Source organism: Dunckerocampus dactyliophorus, chromosome 11 (assembly GCF_027744805.1).
Source record: "Dunckerocampus dactyliophorus isolate RoL2022-P2 chromosome 11, RoL_Ddac_1.1, whole genome shotgun sequence".
NCBI lineage: Eukaryota > Metazoa > Chordata > Actinopteri > Syngnathiformes > Syngnathidae > Dunckerocampus > Dunckerocampus dactyliophorus.
Window position 1 is genome coordinate 22519406 of NC_072829.1, and position 18402 is coordinate 22537807.

The 18402-nt window shown below is 42.9% G+C and overlaps 1 protein-coding gene and 1 long non-coding RNA gene across 5 annotated transcripts in view; one reads left to right on the forward strand and one right to left on the reverse strand.

Moving 5' to 3' along the window:
* The window catches only part of n4bp3 (NEDD4 binding protein 3), a 31896-nt gene that overhangs the window by 8292 nt on the left and 5202 nt on the right, over positions 1-18402 (forward strand). For 3 of the 4 annotated variants that reach the window (XM_054791724.1, XM_054791728.1, XM_054791725.1), the window contains exons 2-9: positions 13367-13638; positions 13711-13873; positions 15517-15726; positions 16010-16143; positions 16221-16416; positions 16487-16579; positions 16658-16909; positions 17030-17279. In XM_054791724.1, coding sequence (XP_054647699.1) covers positions 13400-13638; positions 13711-13873; positions 15517-15726; positions 16010-16143; positions 16221-16416; positions 16487-16579; positions 16658-16909; positions 17030-17279 — 1537 coding nt within the window. In that variant the 5' untranslated portion in view covers positions 13367-13399. Of the gene's footprint in view, positions 1-7802; positions 13257-13366; positions 13639-13710; positions 13874-15516; positions 15727-16009; positions 16144-16220; positions 16417-16486; positions 16580-16657; positions 16910-17029; positions 17280-18402 lie in introns of those variants that run through there. The other variant, XM_054791726.1, reaches the window with a different exon arrangement.
* Positions 9416-15041, reverse strand: LOC129189735 (uncharacterized). The gene is made up of 6 exons (XR_008572851.1): positions 14986-15041; positions 14775-14844; positions 14627-14702; positions 9820-9909; positions 9683-9748; positions 9416-9609 (listed from the first exon to the last, which is right to left on the reverse strand). It is a non-coding gene; the product is annotated as an uncharacterized LOC129189735 (long non-coding RNA).

Sequence of the window (18402 nt, forward strand, 5' to 3'; positions counted from 1 at the left end):
CCTTTTTACCAAAGGTATTCAGTCATTAAGCTGCCTTTGTTTTAACAGGGCCACGGTCCACTCTTAAGCTCATTTTGCTGTTGTCAATAGAAACAGGGCGAGGAACGTGTTTCTTCTGTGCACAGCAGTAAAAAAGTGCTGATCGTACTCTTAAGTGTGTGTCAGCAACACACCGTGGTGTGAAAAAGTGTTTGCTGCATTCCTGATTTCTTATTTTTTTGCATGTTTCTCACACTTAAATGTTTCAGATCATGAAACAAATTGAAATATTAGTCAGTGACAACACAACTGAACACAAAATGCTGTTTTTAAATTGAACTTTTTATTATTAGGGGAGAAAAAAATACAAAGCTACATGGCCCTGTGGGAGAAAGTGATTGCCCCCCTAAACCTAATAACTGGTTGGGCCACCCTTAGCAGCAACAACTGCAATCAACTGCTTGCGATAACTTGGAATTTTAGCCCACTCGTCTTTGCAGAATTGTTGTAATTCGTCCACATTTTTTCCAGCATGAACCGCCATTTTAAGGTCATGCCACAGCATCTCAATAGGATTCAGGTCAGGACTTTGACTAGGTCCTGAAGCAGCAAAACAGCCCCAGACCATCACACTACCACCACATTTTACTGTTGGTATGTTGTTCTTTTTCTGAAATGCGGCTGTACTATTACACCACATGTAATGGGACACACACCTTCCAAAAAGTTCAACTTGTGTCTCGTCAGACCACAGGGTATTTTCCCAAAGGTCTTGGGGATCATCAAGATGTTAATGTCTTAATGTTCTTTTTGTTCAGCAGTGGTTTTCGTCTCAAAACTCTGCCATGCGGGCTGTTTTCATTCAGTGTCTTTCTTATGGCGGAGTCACGAACACTGACCAGAACTAAGGCAAGTGAGGCCTGCAGTTCTTTGGGTGTTGTTGTGGGGTCTTTTGTGACCTCTTGGATGAGTCGTTGCTGCGCTCTTGGGGTAATTTTGGTTGGCCGGCCACTCCTGGGAAGCATCACCACTGTTCCATGTTTTCGCCATTTGTGGCTCTCACTGTGGTTCGCTGGAGTCCCAAAGCTTTAGAAATGGCTTTATAACCTTTTCCACACTGGTAGATCTCAATTAATCTCAGTTAAGTTATGTTTTAACGGGGGCTGGGGGGCAATCACTTTTTCCACACAAGGCCATGTAGGTTTGGATTTTTTTTTCTCCATCAATAATAAAAAGTTTCATTTAAAAAACGCATTTTGTGTTCAGTTGTGTTGTCTTTGACTCATATTTGAATTTGCTTGATGATCTTCATTTAAGTGTGGCAAACCTGCAAAAGAAAAGAAATCAGGAATGGGGCAAACACTTTTCCACACCACTTTGGTTTGCAGGCACCAAAACGCACTCGAAGCAAACATGACAGACAGACAACCATGTTTCAAGTCGAAAAAGCAAGGACATTTCGCGTATTAAACGCAGTGAGTGCCTCTGAATCACGATCAATATCAGCTGTCCATTCTGCGCCTTAACTTCCTGTGTGTGTGGATACACGTCCACTGCAGCTGTGGACTGAGTGGAACTGGTTTTGATGTGGGTCGATGTGGGAACCACACGATTTGTGTTGCTGCAATTACAGAAGGGCGACTCCTACGTGAACCGCTTCCAGAAACAAAGAAGCTACAGAGAGGAGAAAACTCTCCCCGCTTTTTCTCTAATGAATTTAACGAGAAGCTGGCTCTCCCATGCTTTTGTCTAATCAGCTCATCCCTCCCCCACCATCACAAGCACTGCTTATCTGGTAAAATGACGAGTCGTTAGATGGCTCATCTTACGCATTTGTGGTTCCCATGGGATCTTTGCTGTTTTCGATACCAGGTCATTTCTGTTTGGGTTACATGAAGGCACATTAATAATTAGCCAGTGAGAAATGCTAAGAATGTTTTCTCGTATCACGTCACACTCCTCTCTGGCAAATTCTTCACCAGAATGCGGTGAACAAGTTGGAATTTGGTTTGGGTTTTCTCTTTACGCAGGATCAAAATAATACATACCAGCTCAGATATATATAAACATTCACCTAAATCACTTAACAAGTGGTGCTGAAGGTTCCAGAATGTGTTATTGCTGGCGATGCATCACGAAACTCTGTATCGTTATGGCACCAGTGCCGCTGTAAACACTCGTAACCGGACGGAAACACTAAGTAGACGTCGGTGCCTCATATCTGTGCTAAATGAATGCAGCCTCAGCCACCTGCAACACGTGCTTGAAGGTGATATTGCGCAAGTTACATCTTGTAAGTAATGCAACGTCCCAACAGAAGAACACAGAGTTAAAACCTTTATTGCCGACTTTAACACACCAACAGCACTGCTCAATTCCAACACGGTAAACTCACACACATTCCTCCATCGCTGTCCACATCAACACGCAGCACAGCACGTCCTCATTATTCACCATTTCATGATTACCGGAATTCGGAACGTCCACATTACAAGACAGCACGTCGCCAGAATGGTGTACCAGTTATGAATTTCTGCTTGAATTGTGTACTGTACAATCGTGCATATGTTTGTGCTCATTTCCTGTGTTCTGTCTTGCTGCGAGAATTGTGACAATTTGTTGTACATTTTATTTCATATTGTTGAATGTATTACTTATTTTTCATTTTATTTGTGTTAGTGTGTTAAATTACTATTCTGTTCAACTTGCATTACACAAAATGCTGTAAAAATGTGGATTCGGGCACTGTTTAAGCACCGGCACGGTTTCAAAAGTACCGATTTGGCCCAGTATCGGATTATATGTAAACGATATCCAACCACAAGTGTAAGTCTCAGGCAAATAATTTTGTAAACACTTTGCAGGCGATGAATATCAGTTTAATACTTCATGTTAACGTCTCCCTTTAGCCCATTTCTACACACCAGACTAGACAATATACAAGTAGTAGTGTTATAGTGGCTTTGTAGGACAATACTGTGCTGAGTGTTATACTATATTCATATTGATGTGCATTTGGTGTAGTGGGTTGTTTTTACTACTACTGTGCTCAGTCTACAGTATGTGTGCGTGCGTGTGATGGGCCACACTGGGGACACGTACTTATCCTTGTGCTCCTAATGCTAATCTTTCACACACACACGCACACACACTAACATCCATTTAGCCCAAATCGAACCAAAGTCAGGCATGATGCACTTTCTCCTCTTGCAGCTGCCAAACAGTGCATGTGAATGAATGGTCCCATAAATAACACTGCTGATACATGTTCTCCTTTGGGTGCTGTTATGTAACATGATTCTAATCCTGATCAATACGGTTCGATGCCCCTTTGCAACCGGTCAACCCAAATAACACCACACTACTACAGAGGTCGGTGCTGCTAATTGAATTCCCCGTAAAAATACAATATTGTGAAGTCAGCAGAGGTCAGTCTATAACGGCTAACAAGGGAGGCCCCAGAGTTTGGAGGCTTTCGCATCTATATCAGGATTGAGGGACTTGGAAATAGTAATAGTCATTAAAAGTGTGCTAATACCCGTCCTATCTTCATAGCCTTTTAAGCCTTTGCTATTGCTGTATGCTATGCTGTTTTCTACAAGTAGTATATCAGTCAGTACTCTCTAAACGGCTACCTGCTCACTTTGTGTTATTGATATTCAGTCTGTGGTGTACATAGCACCCTACTACTCTCAATATACTGACCTGGCTAGGTCAGTATAGACATGAGAATACATAATACAGTACACATAAGAATCAACCATAATCAATCAGCCATTCTTAGATTAATTGATTGGAGAGACATGCACCGTGTACCGCGAGACAAGCAATTGGTTGACGGTGTGTCTCTTAAACAGCACGAGAGCCTGGGCTGCCAATGAAACGATTCTCGTGCATGCTCCATAGCTTCCCATGACTGAAAGACGAGAATGGATGTAAATACTGCTAGCACTAGCTAGTCACCGCCGAAGATTTTCAACACATCAGCAATTTGGGTTTTACAAGACAGACGGAAAACTTGACAAAAGCCGCGCCATTTATAAGCAACGCATAGCTGCTCTGAAGTATACTGGTAGCACCACATATCACATGACCAGCGAGATGAGCAGACCAACAGAGATGCTGCTGCTTACCAGTTGGCCTAGTGGTTAGCATGTTGGCCACACAGTCAGAAGATCGGGAAGATCTGGGTTTGAATCTCCGTTGGGCATCTCTGTGTGGAATTTGCATGTCTTGCATTTGCATTTCTTCCCACATTCTCTAAATTGGCTCTAAATTGCCTAAATTGTCCGTAGGTATGAATGTGAGTGTGAATGATTGTTTGCCCTGCGAATGACTGGCAACCAGTTCAGGGTGTATCCCGCATCTCACCCTAGGTCAGCTGGGATAGGCTCCAGCACACCCGCGACGCTAGTGAGGATAAGCGGCATAGAGGATGGATGGATGCTGCTTACCAGGTTTGGTTTGTAGCTTGTTTACTTTGAAATGTTGCACCTTTGTTACCCATCTGGAGTGGTGGAAACACGATGCGCAGGCAGTTACTATTGTTATGACATTTTCAGTATGGGATTGTTTTCTTTTCCAAGCTAGCACAGCATTTTCACTGCACCCGTGTGGCAAATAGTGCTAATTACTTATTCTTGCTCGGACACATTTTTGCAACTTTTGAAAAAATGTCTCATTATTGTGTGGCATGTGTGGCACTATTTATTGATTTCTATTATTGATTTGACATCTGTTTTTTTTTTATTATTTTAATTAATATGTTTTATATTGAGCCCATCAAACAAAAAGATGTTCATCCAGCAAGTCTTTTTTAAGTCAGTGTCAAAAAAAGACATTTGATGTGATTCTGTTGTTTGTCTTTTGACTTTCTTGCCAGTGTCTTACAGCGGGTTTGGGGATATAATGTGGACATATTGGAAAATGCTGTAAGAATGTCACTTTTACAGAATCGGCTTCTTTATTTTCTATTGTATCGAATCGTCTGTCACAAAGAGATGTACAACCCTACCAAAATGTAGACCGATTTGGAAGCAAAGCAAGTGTGACGTTGTGCCGATGTAATCACGTTCCTACCGTCAACACGTCATAAGCAGCATAACCTGCTGCAGGCCTCGAAGAGAGCGTTTATCTCCTATGTGAAGCGAAGGAGCGCTGCACTGTGTGAATGAGTGCAAACTTGCACAGTGTGTGACCGCGAGCCAGCACAGTAGATGACTGCTCAGTTGCAGCCTCTGTTTGTTAGCTAGTTATTCATTATGTATGGCAGATGCAGACAAACCCTGAGGCGACGTATAGAAGACTATAAAGATGCGTCTTCTCTGCATCTGAGGGCAATTTGTATGTCATGTCGTATGTGTGAAATATGACATGACGCAAGCTACACACACGTACATGGAAAAGCAGTCGGGGATGCCTGTGGCCATACCGCGCCAACGTCATTCTTGTCTCGGGAGCGAGCAGACACAGCTTGGCACAAGAAGTCCACTGAGGATGACAAGCAGCCTTTTGGGGAGACGTGTAGCACGATTCAGTGGTGGTCAACAGAGGGGTGGTGTTAAAGCTCAAGTGTTCTCTCTGTCACACTGTCTGCATTGATGGCGGCGACGTGAGTCACTACAGGGGTCAAAAGGGTGGTATTTGTTCATTGCTGCAGAGAAAAGCTGCCATTGAGCACTCAGTGTGGAAGCATAACACAAAATAGGGCAGTGGATATTTTAGAGAGCAGACAACTACAGTGGTGTTTTTATATGAGACTAAGTGGTGCACCACCAAGCACTGAAAAACAAGCAGGGAAAAAAAACAACTCCTGTATGTTTTTTCAAATGACGAATTATGAATGGAACATTCCAAAAATCATTCCTGATTCATTATAAAATGTTCTTAAAATTGTAATTACCTACAAGATGCCGCAATGTTGGACTATTTCCTAGTACGTGGGCTGTTGTTGATAGGGCTGAAGCATAACATAAACATAAGACGAAAATATGCATGTGGTTAGCATGTCCGCCTCACAAGCAGGTGGTTGTAAGTTTGAAATTTTGGCTCAGACCTATATGGAGTTTGAGTGTTCTTCTCATGCCTGAGTGGGATTACTCCTGCTTTCTTCCCACAGCCCAAAAACATGCATGGAGACTATAAATGTGCATTGTTGTGAATGTGAGTAAGAATGGTTGTTTGTCTATATTAGGGAGCGGGACGACCCAATTTAGTATCGGTATGGTTCCGATACCAGCATAACTCAGGTATTGGGAATTGCCGAGTACCATTTTCGATCCATGAGCCATGTCTGTGCTCTAATGTTGTCAGCAAACATAGCTAGAAGAGTATCTGCAAACAAAAGAGTATCAGTGAACGTAGCTGTGTCCACACATGCACTGCAGCCGTCCTCCTCACTCGCTCCCAAAACATACTCATACACACAAGCACTCCCCCTGACGCGTTCACAGCCGCGCAAAACAGTCGGTCAATCTACAACAACACAAAACGTCCGGGTCCCGGAAGTAATGCGCGTTCTGTGTTGTCCGACTGTTGTCCGTGAACACGTCAGGCTGAGCGCTGGTGGGTGTACGCTCACTGATCATTTTCTAGCTACATTTGCTGACATTCTTTATCAGAATTGCAGGGTTCATAAATACACAGGACTTGATGGAAAATGTCCTTTGTGCCAATTGATGGTCATCACATGAGGCCACCCGGTCATCGCTACTTACAAAGGAAAAGCAGCAAAGAAGGGAGTGGCTTTAAAACTTCTTTAGGGTCGTCAGGTGGGTACCCTCCTTCATTGTTGTTTCGATGATAGGCCCATGACACCTCCAGAAAGCTCTTCGGCAACACCTGGCGTCCCAGGTGTGTGCCCCCCTCTGCTTTGAGCCCGGCAGATATCCGAATTCAGGTGTCGGGATCAGATTGGAAGTGGATCGGTGCATCCCTAGTCTATGTATGACCTGTGATTGACAGGTGATCAGTCCAGGGTGTACCCTGGTTCTCACCCAAAGCCATCTGGGATAAGCGCCAGGAGGCACAGTGTCCTGTCACACAGAGTCACACAGGGTCTGACGCTCTTTTATAACTTTAACCTCACCTGAACGCATCAACAGCAGTGCAATTCCAACGCCATATACTGTGTGTACTGTATCTCCAACTCACAAAACACGTCTCTAGCCCCTTCGTTATCGGAACGACACTTTCTCATTGTGACTAGACAAACTAACTGCAAGGTGCATTCACGGACACTCGGAACAGAACAACATCTTTATTTAGTGTGTATGTGTGGTCTAAATGAATAGAAATACAAAGAAAAACAATAAGAGGATATTCTTATCGCTCACTTTGTAACTCAATGCGGAAGTACAATTTGTACAGTGTAATGTGTGCTATTCTAAATTAACGCACCTGAATTTTGTGCTATATTTTCGTACCACGTCATTAGTAAAAGTGTTGCATCTGTTTGGCTGGGAGAAACCATGTGATAGTACTTCCTCATAGTGTTGCATGCAGGGTCCAACACCTACTTCAGTTACTAAATATGGTTTCTAGCCTGACAAAAGGCTTAAGTTATCTCAAATGTGAGGGATGCAGTGCTCAGTGGGAGGGAAAACGGACCGATGAAAAGTCTGACAAACAGGCCATAAACCAAAGGGGGTTCCTAGATAACAGAAGTGTGGAATGTTGAGCAACCAGCAGTTAGTACTAAGCAAATCACTTTGTCCATTGACTTTACATTGAAGCCAGTTGGTGGCTGCTTAACTCAAACCGAAAATAAGAGGGTGCATGTCCATTGCATCCTTTTTTTTTTTTTTTGCATGTCTAGTACTGCCATACTGACACGCAGACAGGTAGAAGACGACCCAGAACATCTGTTATTGGGAAAATAGTTGATAGAATAGAAAAAATGATGAGTGTGCAGAGATTGACCCACATGAGCCTCAATCATCGCCGTCCCGCTATGACTACATAGCGGGAAAGAAGGGACTACCTCGAGTGGTTGCAATTCACAATTGAAAGGAGAGAAGACGAAGAAGAGGAAGCAGATAAATACTACAGTCATCATTGCCGGTAAGTGCGGAAGGACAGTAAATCCTTGGGAACAAAGTACAGAAGTGCTCGATTCCAAACACAGGCTAAGATATTTCTCGTACTTTTTTTTTTCCTGGGTAAAAAATATATGTATTCAGGTCAGTACCATCCATTTCAATATCGACTATTAACCGGCTAATACCAGGATAGCGATATCTGTCTTTCGTGTTTATGTGTGTTGTCACAATTAAACGCTATTCATTGCCTCTACAACTCCCTCGTTCCTCTCGAGAGTGCACGCGGCAGAATCTGCCGCTTGCGACAACGTGGTCCAACGTTTTTCCACTTTTACAAGAGTTCAATAGAAGATCTGCACGCTACTCGGTGCTATTCTTGTGTGGGTTAATGATTAACTAAGGTCATTGTGATGTTTGCCGATGCCTCACTGATGTCGTCAGATTATTCGTTTTTGTGTAACCGAGGTCATGTTAACTCTTTGGTCAGATATCCCCACACTTATTTGTCGGTGTCATGTGAACGCTCTCCTAATGTTTCCTCCATGAAGCCATGAAGTGACTTGATGGGGTTTATAGGTAAATGTTTACTAAAGCCAATCAATGTTGGATGGTCCATTTGAATGATGATGTCATGAGTGTAGGATTATGGAGCCAGTAAAACTGAGCCTGACTGTGGATCAGATTAAGTCAGGCTGATTTGGGTTTTGCTCGTTTCCAGCCTTCATGTGGTCATGTGATGTAACCTAGTGTTTGCTGTGTGGGAGTTTGAGATGGAACCTGCACAGTTACCCCTCAAATGTAAACACACTTTGATATGAGGGTGATCTCTGTGGGGGTAGAGGATCTGGAGCTTTAGAACGTTCCTTTTTTTTTTTTTTTTGCGAGGCTGTGTTGAGTGACCTGCATGCATACACTCATGTGAGTGAAGCATCCGTGGGAGTGAGCGTTTGGTGCATCAAAAACCGACAAGCCCGAGCTTGTGTTCTGTGAACTATCTTTGGAATTTGGATTTCTCTCTGCGTGTTGTTGTGGTACTGCTGACTGACCCGTGTGTCTCAGAGGGTCTGAAATGTCCCCTCTTCACGCTCAAGTGTCAGACCTCATTCAACTATTTTTGGGGGAGTTTGTGCTTGAGAACCCACTTGAAAGCGGCAGGTTTTTGCTGTCTTTGTGGTTGTCATAGATGTGGCAGTTGTGTGGTTTTCTCCATGAGTGTGGTCATTATGCTGAGAAGACGAGGGGTAACCAAAATTTCCATAGAGGACTCACTATGCATTTTTGCATATAAACACACCATTGACATATATTTAGTTACTGCCCAATGAAAAGCATCAAAACATCAAACACTTTTCATCCCACGACATAGATGGGCTCATTACAAAATTGTCTGTCCCAGGGTCAAACTGTCACCATTACCATTTTTTTAACGTCTAGGTAATGTTTTACATAACATTTGAACATTCTTCACAAGTGTATAAGTTAACGCTTATTAATAATAGCATTAAAAAAAAACTGTGTACTCACCCTTTGATGAAGCATGCACAAGAGAAAGAGGATTGCCAAAGATGAAACCACTCATTGACGTTAGTAACTGTCATACAAGTGTAAAAAGAAGTTAATCCCTATTAACATTAGCGCATAAAAGCAATACATTGAGTACTCACCCTTTGATGTTACGTGTGCAAGAGAGGGAGGATTTCTGAAGACGGCTCTTCCTTTAATGTTTGTAGCTGTTATGCAAGCGTAAGAAGAAGTTAACCTCTGTATTTGAAAAATGTAAAACGGTAAATTGTATACTCACCATTGACTTTGACGCCGCCTGACGTGCACATTGGAGATGCCTGTTGTTGTTCCACATTAAGAGTAAATGTCAGTTGCCATCACTGGCACCCTGAGAACAGACAAAGACCCACTAGTGGAGACACTGTGTATCACAACACTATATCATATTTATAATAATCATCATAATGTAATATTTCTACATAGATTGTTTCCGTTTTTTGGTATTCGTGATAAGTAACAAAACATTGCAAGAAATGCAGCCCAGGTGCATGCGTGCATAATTTGCTGATGTTAATCTAGCTTGTTTGATCAAAATGATAACCTTGTAGAAAACCGTTGTGCAGGAATCATAAATCAAGAACAGAGCACTTTTTAACTGACGTGTCTGCTCAAATGCGTTGTGTATTGAGGGGCCCTGTGGCCTGTCAAGGATAGTTTCCTACAAATCTCTCTATACGTCTCATGGTTTGTTCAGGCTCATAAACTGAAGGGAAAACAAGTGGCTCATCAAATTCTGTGGCTCACCCTCACCCGCAGCTCAGCTTCATACCATGCTTTGATCAGCTTGTCCTATTTTTTTTTTTCGCCAGATGCTTGACATAAATCCAGTGGAATACAATACTTACAAAATACTATCAGCTACAGACCAGGACCAGGTTATCATATGACTCATATGATGAGTCCTCATGTGCGATAATGTGTGCAATATTGTATAATATCAAACGAATGAGATCCAATACAACAGTTCTGTCCCATATTATAGTATTTTTCAGCAATTTTAAATAAGTCTCAGCGGTCCAAAAAGAGTGTATTGGAAGTGTGTTGGAAGAAATGTCATCATGGTAATGGTTTAATGTATTTGTTCTTGATAGTGGAATTTAGAGGGTTTTAATGTGTTTTTTAGTAAGCCCTACTGGGCACACATGGTTTTGTGTGTGTGTGTCTAGCTTTTATGCCCATTTATGCCCTTCCGTGAAGTGATGGGTGTATACAGCGGTGGGTTCATCTCGCTAGGGGTGGGTCAGAGGCGGAATCATGTTCACGGGAGATGAGGTGTCTGGGAGGTGATAGCCTTTTCCAGAGGTATGGACTCGAGTCACGCGACTTGGACTCGAGTCACAATTTTGATGACTTTGGAATCGACATGACAGTATCACCAAAGACTTGCAAGGCGACTTGGACTTTGACATTAAAGACTCGATATACACTTTAGCTTGATTTGAAAATACTTAAAATTTTCGTTGAGTAAATTGTGTCCCCATTCAAAGTATTGAACTCACGTGATCGTCATTATGTACCGCCATTTCCAACAAGACAACCCCTTTGAGTCTTCCTCATTGAGTGCGTTTATTAAGGTCCCATCAGGTTTAAGAACAAACAACGAATGTGCGGATCCTGAATGCTGTGTCAGCACTCTTTTTCTGCGACTAAGTCATGTCACACTGGTATTATTTAATAACAAAAATAAAACAATTCAGCTTGGCTTGCACTTGCACGTCTTTACTTGAGGTATGACAAGACTTGCGATGAAAGACTTGAGACTTTCAAAACACTGACTAGCTCCCACCTGTGGACTTTTCTCATGTTTCTCATGAACAGACTCTAGGGACACATATTACTGCTAGAACATCATAAAAGTCCATTTGTACAATAGGGGACATTTAACAATGCATCGCATTGGATCTCATTAGTGCAAGGGTACCTAATGTTGTGGCCAGAGATGCGACACAAAATTGTCATTGTCAGCATATATGATCTCAGTCTATCCTCTATTGTATATTATATTGGCTTATTAGCAACCGGATGCTTTAGTGGAAAGTTTTACATTGTGGCAAATAGCTCCATGAATAAAAACATGAGCAGCTTTGATCCAAGTCTGTTAGAGAGGGCCCGAGCAAAGTGGGCCAAAGTTGCTGCTGCAGCGCCCGTTTGCTTCTCTCTTAAACATTTGCATAATTGGTGAAACTGCCGAGGGCACCGGTGCAAAGCACTTGATGATGTATTCCAAGTGAGAGCCGCCAGGATGTTTGTGTGTGACGGCACACGGATGAAAAAGTAGGATTTGAGAGGCGGGCAGCACGATGGTTTACCTATCAAGGGCCATGCTACATGATAACATCCCTTATATTCCATTTCACATCTCTAAATATTATCATGACAATGTTTTATGGTGTCAGAATTGCTCTATTTAAACATGTATTTCATATCATTGTATTGAATCCACCGTGCCAGCCAAAGGATGGCGGACGTGGATTTCACTAGTGTGATGTTGATGCACAGTAGTACATCCACAATGCACAGTTTACTGGAGAGATATAATACAATGTACATTAAAAGAATATATCTGAATGTGAAATACGTAAGGCTAAAGCATTGGCTTTACAGGTATTTTACAGATACATCAAAAAATAATTTTGAAAAATAAGAATTTATACTTTTTACAGTCAAAAATAGTGCAGCATGTTAACATTTTTTAATGGCCTCTTAAATGTTTCACAGAGGCTGAGTGTGTGTGTGTTATTTGCATGTGTGTTTGTTTTGGTGTGCTTGCAAGTATGATGTGACCTTTAGCAAGTTACTATGACATGCTATGATCTATCAGTGTAAATAGTTATACAAACAAACAACAGAATATGCAATGTATTCCGGTATATATTAAACAGACTGCCATCATTCCTTCATTGGTACATGTGATTATTATGGGATGCCGAACATCCATCCATCCATTTTTTATGCCGCTTCTCCTTATTAGGGTCGCGGGGGGTATACTGGAGCCTATCCCAGCTGACTTTGGGCGACAGGCGGGGTACACCCTGGACTGATCGCCAGCCAATCGCAGGGCACATATAAACAAACAACCATTCACACTCACATTCATCCCTATGGACAATTTAGTGTCTCCAATTAACCTAACATGCATGTTTTTGGAATGTGGGAGGAAAACGGAGTACCCGGCGAAAACGCATGCACGGGGAGAACATGCAAACTCCACACAGAAATGCCCAAACGGAGATTCGAACCCAGACTGTGACTGTGTGGCCAACATGCTAACCACTAGACCACCGTGCGACCCTGGATGCCGAACATGTGCAAGCAAAATAAGAACTACTGTAGATTTCATTTTTTCTCATTTGAGCTGTGCAGTTGTAACCTAGTTGGATTTTAGTTATGCAACAAGCTTGTGATTTGACATATGCTGCCTGAGCCATCAGTCTACTATGCTGCATGTTCTTTCCTGCTGGGATGTGAGCATTTCTGCAACAACTGCAAGTATGCAATGTGTATTTTTCAATAGCTGTGTAATGTCTCTGTCATTTTGCATGCATTGTTGTCCAACGGGAGATGGGAGTTGGGGTGTTTGTGTGTGTGTTTATGCCGTGCCGTTAAGCTCCAGCTGGGGTCTGAGACAGCTGCCTGTACACACTGGAGCCGCACAGCTGATGACATCCACTCGGGGTAATAAAAAGTGGAGAAAAACAGGAGGGAGACAAACTAAAGAGAAAGAGCATTTAAACTTAAATCTTCACGTTTTTACTTGCAACACTTGTGTCGTTTTGTCTTTACAGAGCACCTTTCCTCCCCTGTGAGCCGTGTAACCAATGGCAACCTCAGTCCAAACTCTTCCTCGTCCTAGTAAAAACTTCCAAAACGCATTCCCGGCACCGTCCTTTTCACCGCGCTGCAGCATGGGAAGTGTCGGTAGTCTGGTGGAGAGGCCCGATGTCTCTCCTACCAAAGTGAACCGAGCTGTGCCCCAAGTGAGGCCCAAACAGTCCAGCGGCCTCTTGAAGAAAGGCTTCGCTCAGAGAGAGCTCCTCAACTACCTCAACATCACCAGGTGAGTGCTGCCCTGGAACATACCCATGTTGTTATCACATGTCCACAGCTGATACATCGTTTTGCCGAACAGAAAAGAGCCCAAAAGCAACCAGAGCGGTGGTACCAAGAAGGACATTATCACCTCTGTTGGCGGACGGGAGGAAGAAAACCTGTACGCTCGGGTCTTCCACAAAGATGGCACTGAGATTGATTTGACAAAGAACTCACTGCCAAGTGGGGGCAAGTATGAAAAGGTAAATAGTTACTATTATGGACAAGAGTTGCATGTTTGTCACACTTAAATGTTTCAGATCACCAAACAAATTGAAATATTAGTCAATGACAACGCAACTGATCACAAAATGCAGTTTTTAAATGAAACTTTCTATTATTAACGGAGAAAAAAAATCTAAAACTACATGGGCCTGTGTGGAAAAAGTGATTGCCCCCAAACCTAATAACAGCTTGGCGCAATCAAGTGTTTGCAATAACTTGTCAGCGCTGTGGAGCAACTTTGGCCCGCTCATCATTCAGCCACATTGGAGGGTTTTCGAGGGGGCTGAATGCAAGTAGACTTCCTTGTTAACCACTGTATAATTAAACCAAAATAAAACAAAAGTATTCATCGTTTGATGAGTGACGAGAGAACTTGGGCGTCCACTTTCTGCATTAAGATGATCAATATTATCTCTAATACAACTGTAAAAAGAAGTTAACCGCTGTAAAATAAAAACAAAACAAAACAAAACCACTCACACTTTGATAAGTGACGAATACATTTCGAGAAGTTGCGAGTCGACTTCCTGCATAATGAGTTTTAATATGACCACTTATGCAAGTGGAAAAAGAAGTGACCTTCAGTATAGTAAAAATAAAATAAAATAAAACGACTTACCTTTTGAGGACGGCCGACTAACACATAGTGTTTGGGATTTTTAATATGGGCTGACATACAAGTGTAAAAAGAAGTGCTTATACTACAACCTGAATAAAACAAAACTACTTACCGACGTGACAACATGTGACGGACATCACATTTAGGGAAGTGGAGTGGAGCTTCTTGCATCTAGCTTTTTATTTGACCTGTTTTAACTCAAAGTGTAAAAAGAAGTTAACCACTGCACAGTGAAACCAAGAAAAAATGAAATTACTCACCGTTTGATGATGTGTGGTGGACAGACGGCATTTAGGGAAGTTGAGCGGGATGTGTTCTGCATCAAGCTTTCTGATATGAACAAGTGTAAGAAGTTGAAGTTAAAATAACTTAAAAACAATGAATTGTATCCTCACCATTAACTTTGATAACACATGACATGTCACACAGTTGTACTGAGCAGCCACACATATAGTAGATGTGTGTACTTACTGATTTCCCATGTTCCATTTTCAGCTCTATGGTTCTCAGTACACATTTACTCTTCCATCGTTCGCTCCCTTCTGTGGTGGCATGACAAAAAAAAGCCAAATTAAATATATAAAATAGATCCGTCGTATTCTAGCACCACGTGGGGGATGGAGTGGCATACTGGGATTTAGATGGGACACATTAATGACTTGTCAGCAGCCAATGTGGGTGTTTTATGCTGATATACAGTCAGTGGCTGACTGCCAAGGTTGTTTTAAATGTATCAGTATTCCATTTAGACATCTCTGGCAGCATCCTCCGTCACCCCCGTTGCCTGTCAGCAGCATCAATCCAGCTTTTATCTCAGCGCTCGTGGATCGAGACTCTGAGCTTGTTGTACTTTCGGTTTATAGCTGCAATAAAATCTATCAATCGATGCAGAGAAGCCTGGAGGCAAAACGGTATTGATTTAAAAGGGATGTTTCATGGCATTTCTTCCCACTGCGATGGAATTCCCTAAACTTGGCTGTTTGCTTTTTTTTCCACCCCGAGGCTCGTTTGAGGTCGTCCGCCTTCAAACCTGTCACCCCCAAAAACTTCAGCTCCATGCAAAACCTGTATCCATCTTCTAAATCAGAAGACTTGGACCACGGCCTCTCCAATGGGCTGAGCAGAGCCTATGCCCATGTCACCAAAGCTGTGTCCAGCTCCTCTTCCTCCTCCTCACCCTCTCGCCATAGAGGGCCAACCACTGGGAACAAGGTACAGTGGCTCTCCTGCTATCATTTCAAAACATTTCACCAGTGCATTTTTGGCATGTAAAATCTGAGCAAGACTGGTTGAAAAGCATAGTTGCCATCAAGCTAAACAGGACTTAGCAACTAATTGTCCATAAGTCATTAGGCATTTGTTTGTCTACAAACAAAATGTGGGTGCCACCAAGTTAATAGAACCAAGTTGTGCAATGAAGCAGTGACAATAACCCTAGTGCTCATGTTTTCTTACTTATTTTTTGCATTTCCACCATATTGTTACTGCTGCGTAGGCTCATTCTTCAGTGCGTGGGGCGAGCCAGGAGGATGACAACCTGTCGGACTCGGGCCATAACTCCATGAGCAGCCTGCCGCCATACCGCCCTCCATTCCGCCCTCCATTCCGCCCACACCTGGCTCACATTAGGTTTGTCTCCGCTCTGTTACAACTCAATGGTGTTGATAGCATTATGTTAACTTAACGGCTTTTATGGCGCTCTCTAGTGCATCCATGGGCCATATCAACACTATCGGCTCACTGGACCGCACCTCTTTTGGCGGCAAGGCTGCTGGCTCAGGGGGTGCAGCCATCGGGGAGATGGCGTGTCGCAGCATGGCCACGCTCAGCCGCCTGGTGCCGTATGGAGGGGAGGCGCCACCTCCATATGATTGGACTCTGTCCATGTCTGTTGAGGAAGTGGTGAGTACTGTCCAGATGTGTGCACGGCAGGTAGAATCATGTCCACACTTATAAGCTGACCTCCTCCAAGGTGCGGGATCTGGAGGAGCGTCTGGTGGAGAAAGAACACGAGTTAAAGCAGATGAAAAGAAACCTGGACGAGAGCGAGGGTGCCATCGCTCAGGTGAGTCACGTACCTGGAGTTATCACTCTAAATATCTTGTATGAAGACTGAGCCGCATGTGTGTCGGCCTGCATGCAGGTATTTGAAGGCAAACAGCGTCTGTGGGAAAAGGAGGTGGAGGAGCTGAAGCGCCTCTATGCTGCGAAGCTCCGCCAGGTTTCCCAGCATGCCCAGCGATCCCAACGAGGTCTCCAGTTGCAGCTCTACAAGACCCAGCAGGAGAAGAACCGACTTCAAGAGGAGCTGGATAGTGGGAAAAGAGAAAGAAGCCAAGAGAGCGGAAACAAGGACAACCCGACCAGTCCGACCCTGGAGGAGACACAGTGGGAGGTGTGTTCTTGAGAGACACTTTATGATAGGGAGAACCACTCACTTTGATGTAATTACAGGGAAGCGGAGTGAATTCCAACATTGTTAGCCGTACTCATTTGTGTTTTTCCCGCCTTGAAGGTTTGCCAGAAGTCGGGAGAGATCGCCCTGCTAAAGCAGCAGTTTCGAGACTCTCAGGCAGAGGTGACCCAGAAGCTGAGTGAGATATTCCAGCTGAAGACGCAGCTGAGGGAGACCCGCATGGAGCTGCGCAACAGGGAGAGACAGATAGATGCTCTGAAGGTAATCCTGCACAGCTCCCAACAGCAGAGGCGACCCTCTCAGAGTGCCAGTGACCACGGAAAAGGAGAGGAGAGCACTGGGGCAACAGGTAGTGAACTTTTTCCATCACTGTGGACCTTCCCACACAACCCTCCAATTACAGAAAGCATTTTATTATACAGTGAAACCTCAGTTAGCGGGTTTTCCGGTTTACACCAAAAATGTATGCCACAATTTTGCCTTGGTTTACATACATTTTCCAGTTAGTGCTCAATGCTATTATATACACTAAGAGAGTCCAACTGTGTTCTTAATGTATTTGTATCACAAAAAGTCCTTGTTGGCAGCCTATTAGCTTGCTACACAATTCTCAAAAATGTTAAACACGGTTTTATAGTTGTACAATTATAGTTTTACATGCAGAAAACAATTCTAAATGCATATAAATGACGAACAAAAGTGATAAATGAACATTTAAGGTTACTTTTACCTTCACTGAGGACATGATTGTTGACAAAGCAGGTGATGGGTCAGCAAGATCAACACGGTCACCACCTTTGCGTTTCGCTAGGAGTTATCTCTTGAGCTCAATAGTGTTTGGAGTACCGGTATATTTCGGTTTCAGGCAGACCTTTTGGAATGGATTAATGACACTAACCAAGGTACCACTCCATGTCTTCTCAAGGGACAATACTGTAAGCATATAAAATAGGCACGCTACCTGTTGAATTAGGGGAAAAAATCATTTGTAAAGTCAAGTCTCATTAGTTCCCATGGAAAGTGTCCAACTGAATATTTCTCATGGAAAGTTTCACAAAATTTTGCAGAAATGTTGTTTTCTTTTATGAAGTCATATTCACAAACTACAAAACCACAAAGTAAAAACTAGAGACAACAAAGTCATTTTTTCTAAATGCAGTTTCTGGAAAAGTACCATTATTGTTCCACTTTCCAACCAAGAGCACTGCAAAGAAAAAAATGACTTCAAAATACAATCACTACCTAGTACTAAAATACACTCCAACTACAAGATGTTGGAGTATATCTATGGGAATTTTTTTAGGTTAAAAACGAGACCAACCTTGACGAGATGAAGAGATGTGTGCAAATACTTATACATATGGTGTCTGTGAGGCATCATAACTATTTTGTGAGAGCACTCGGTTATTTTGAGTATTAAAAATGAGGTTAGTACCTCATTAATGTAACCAGGTCAGCTGCAGACTGCTCCA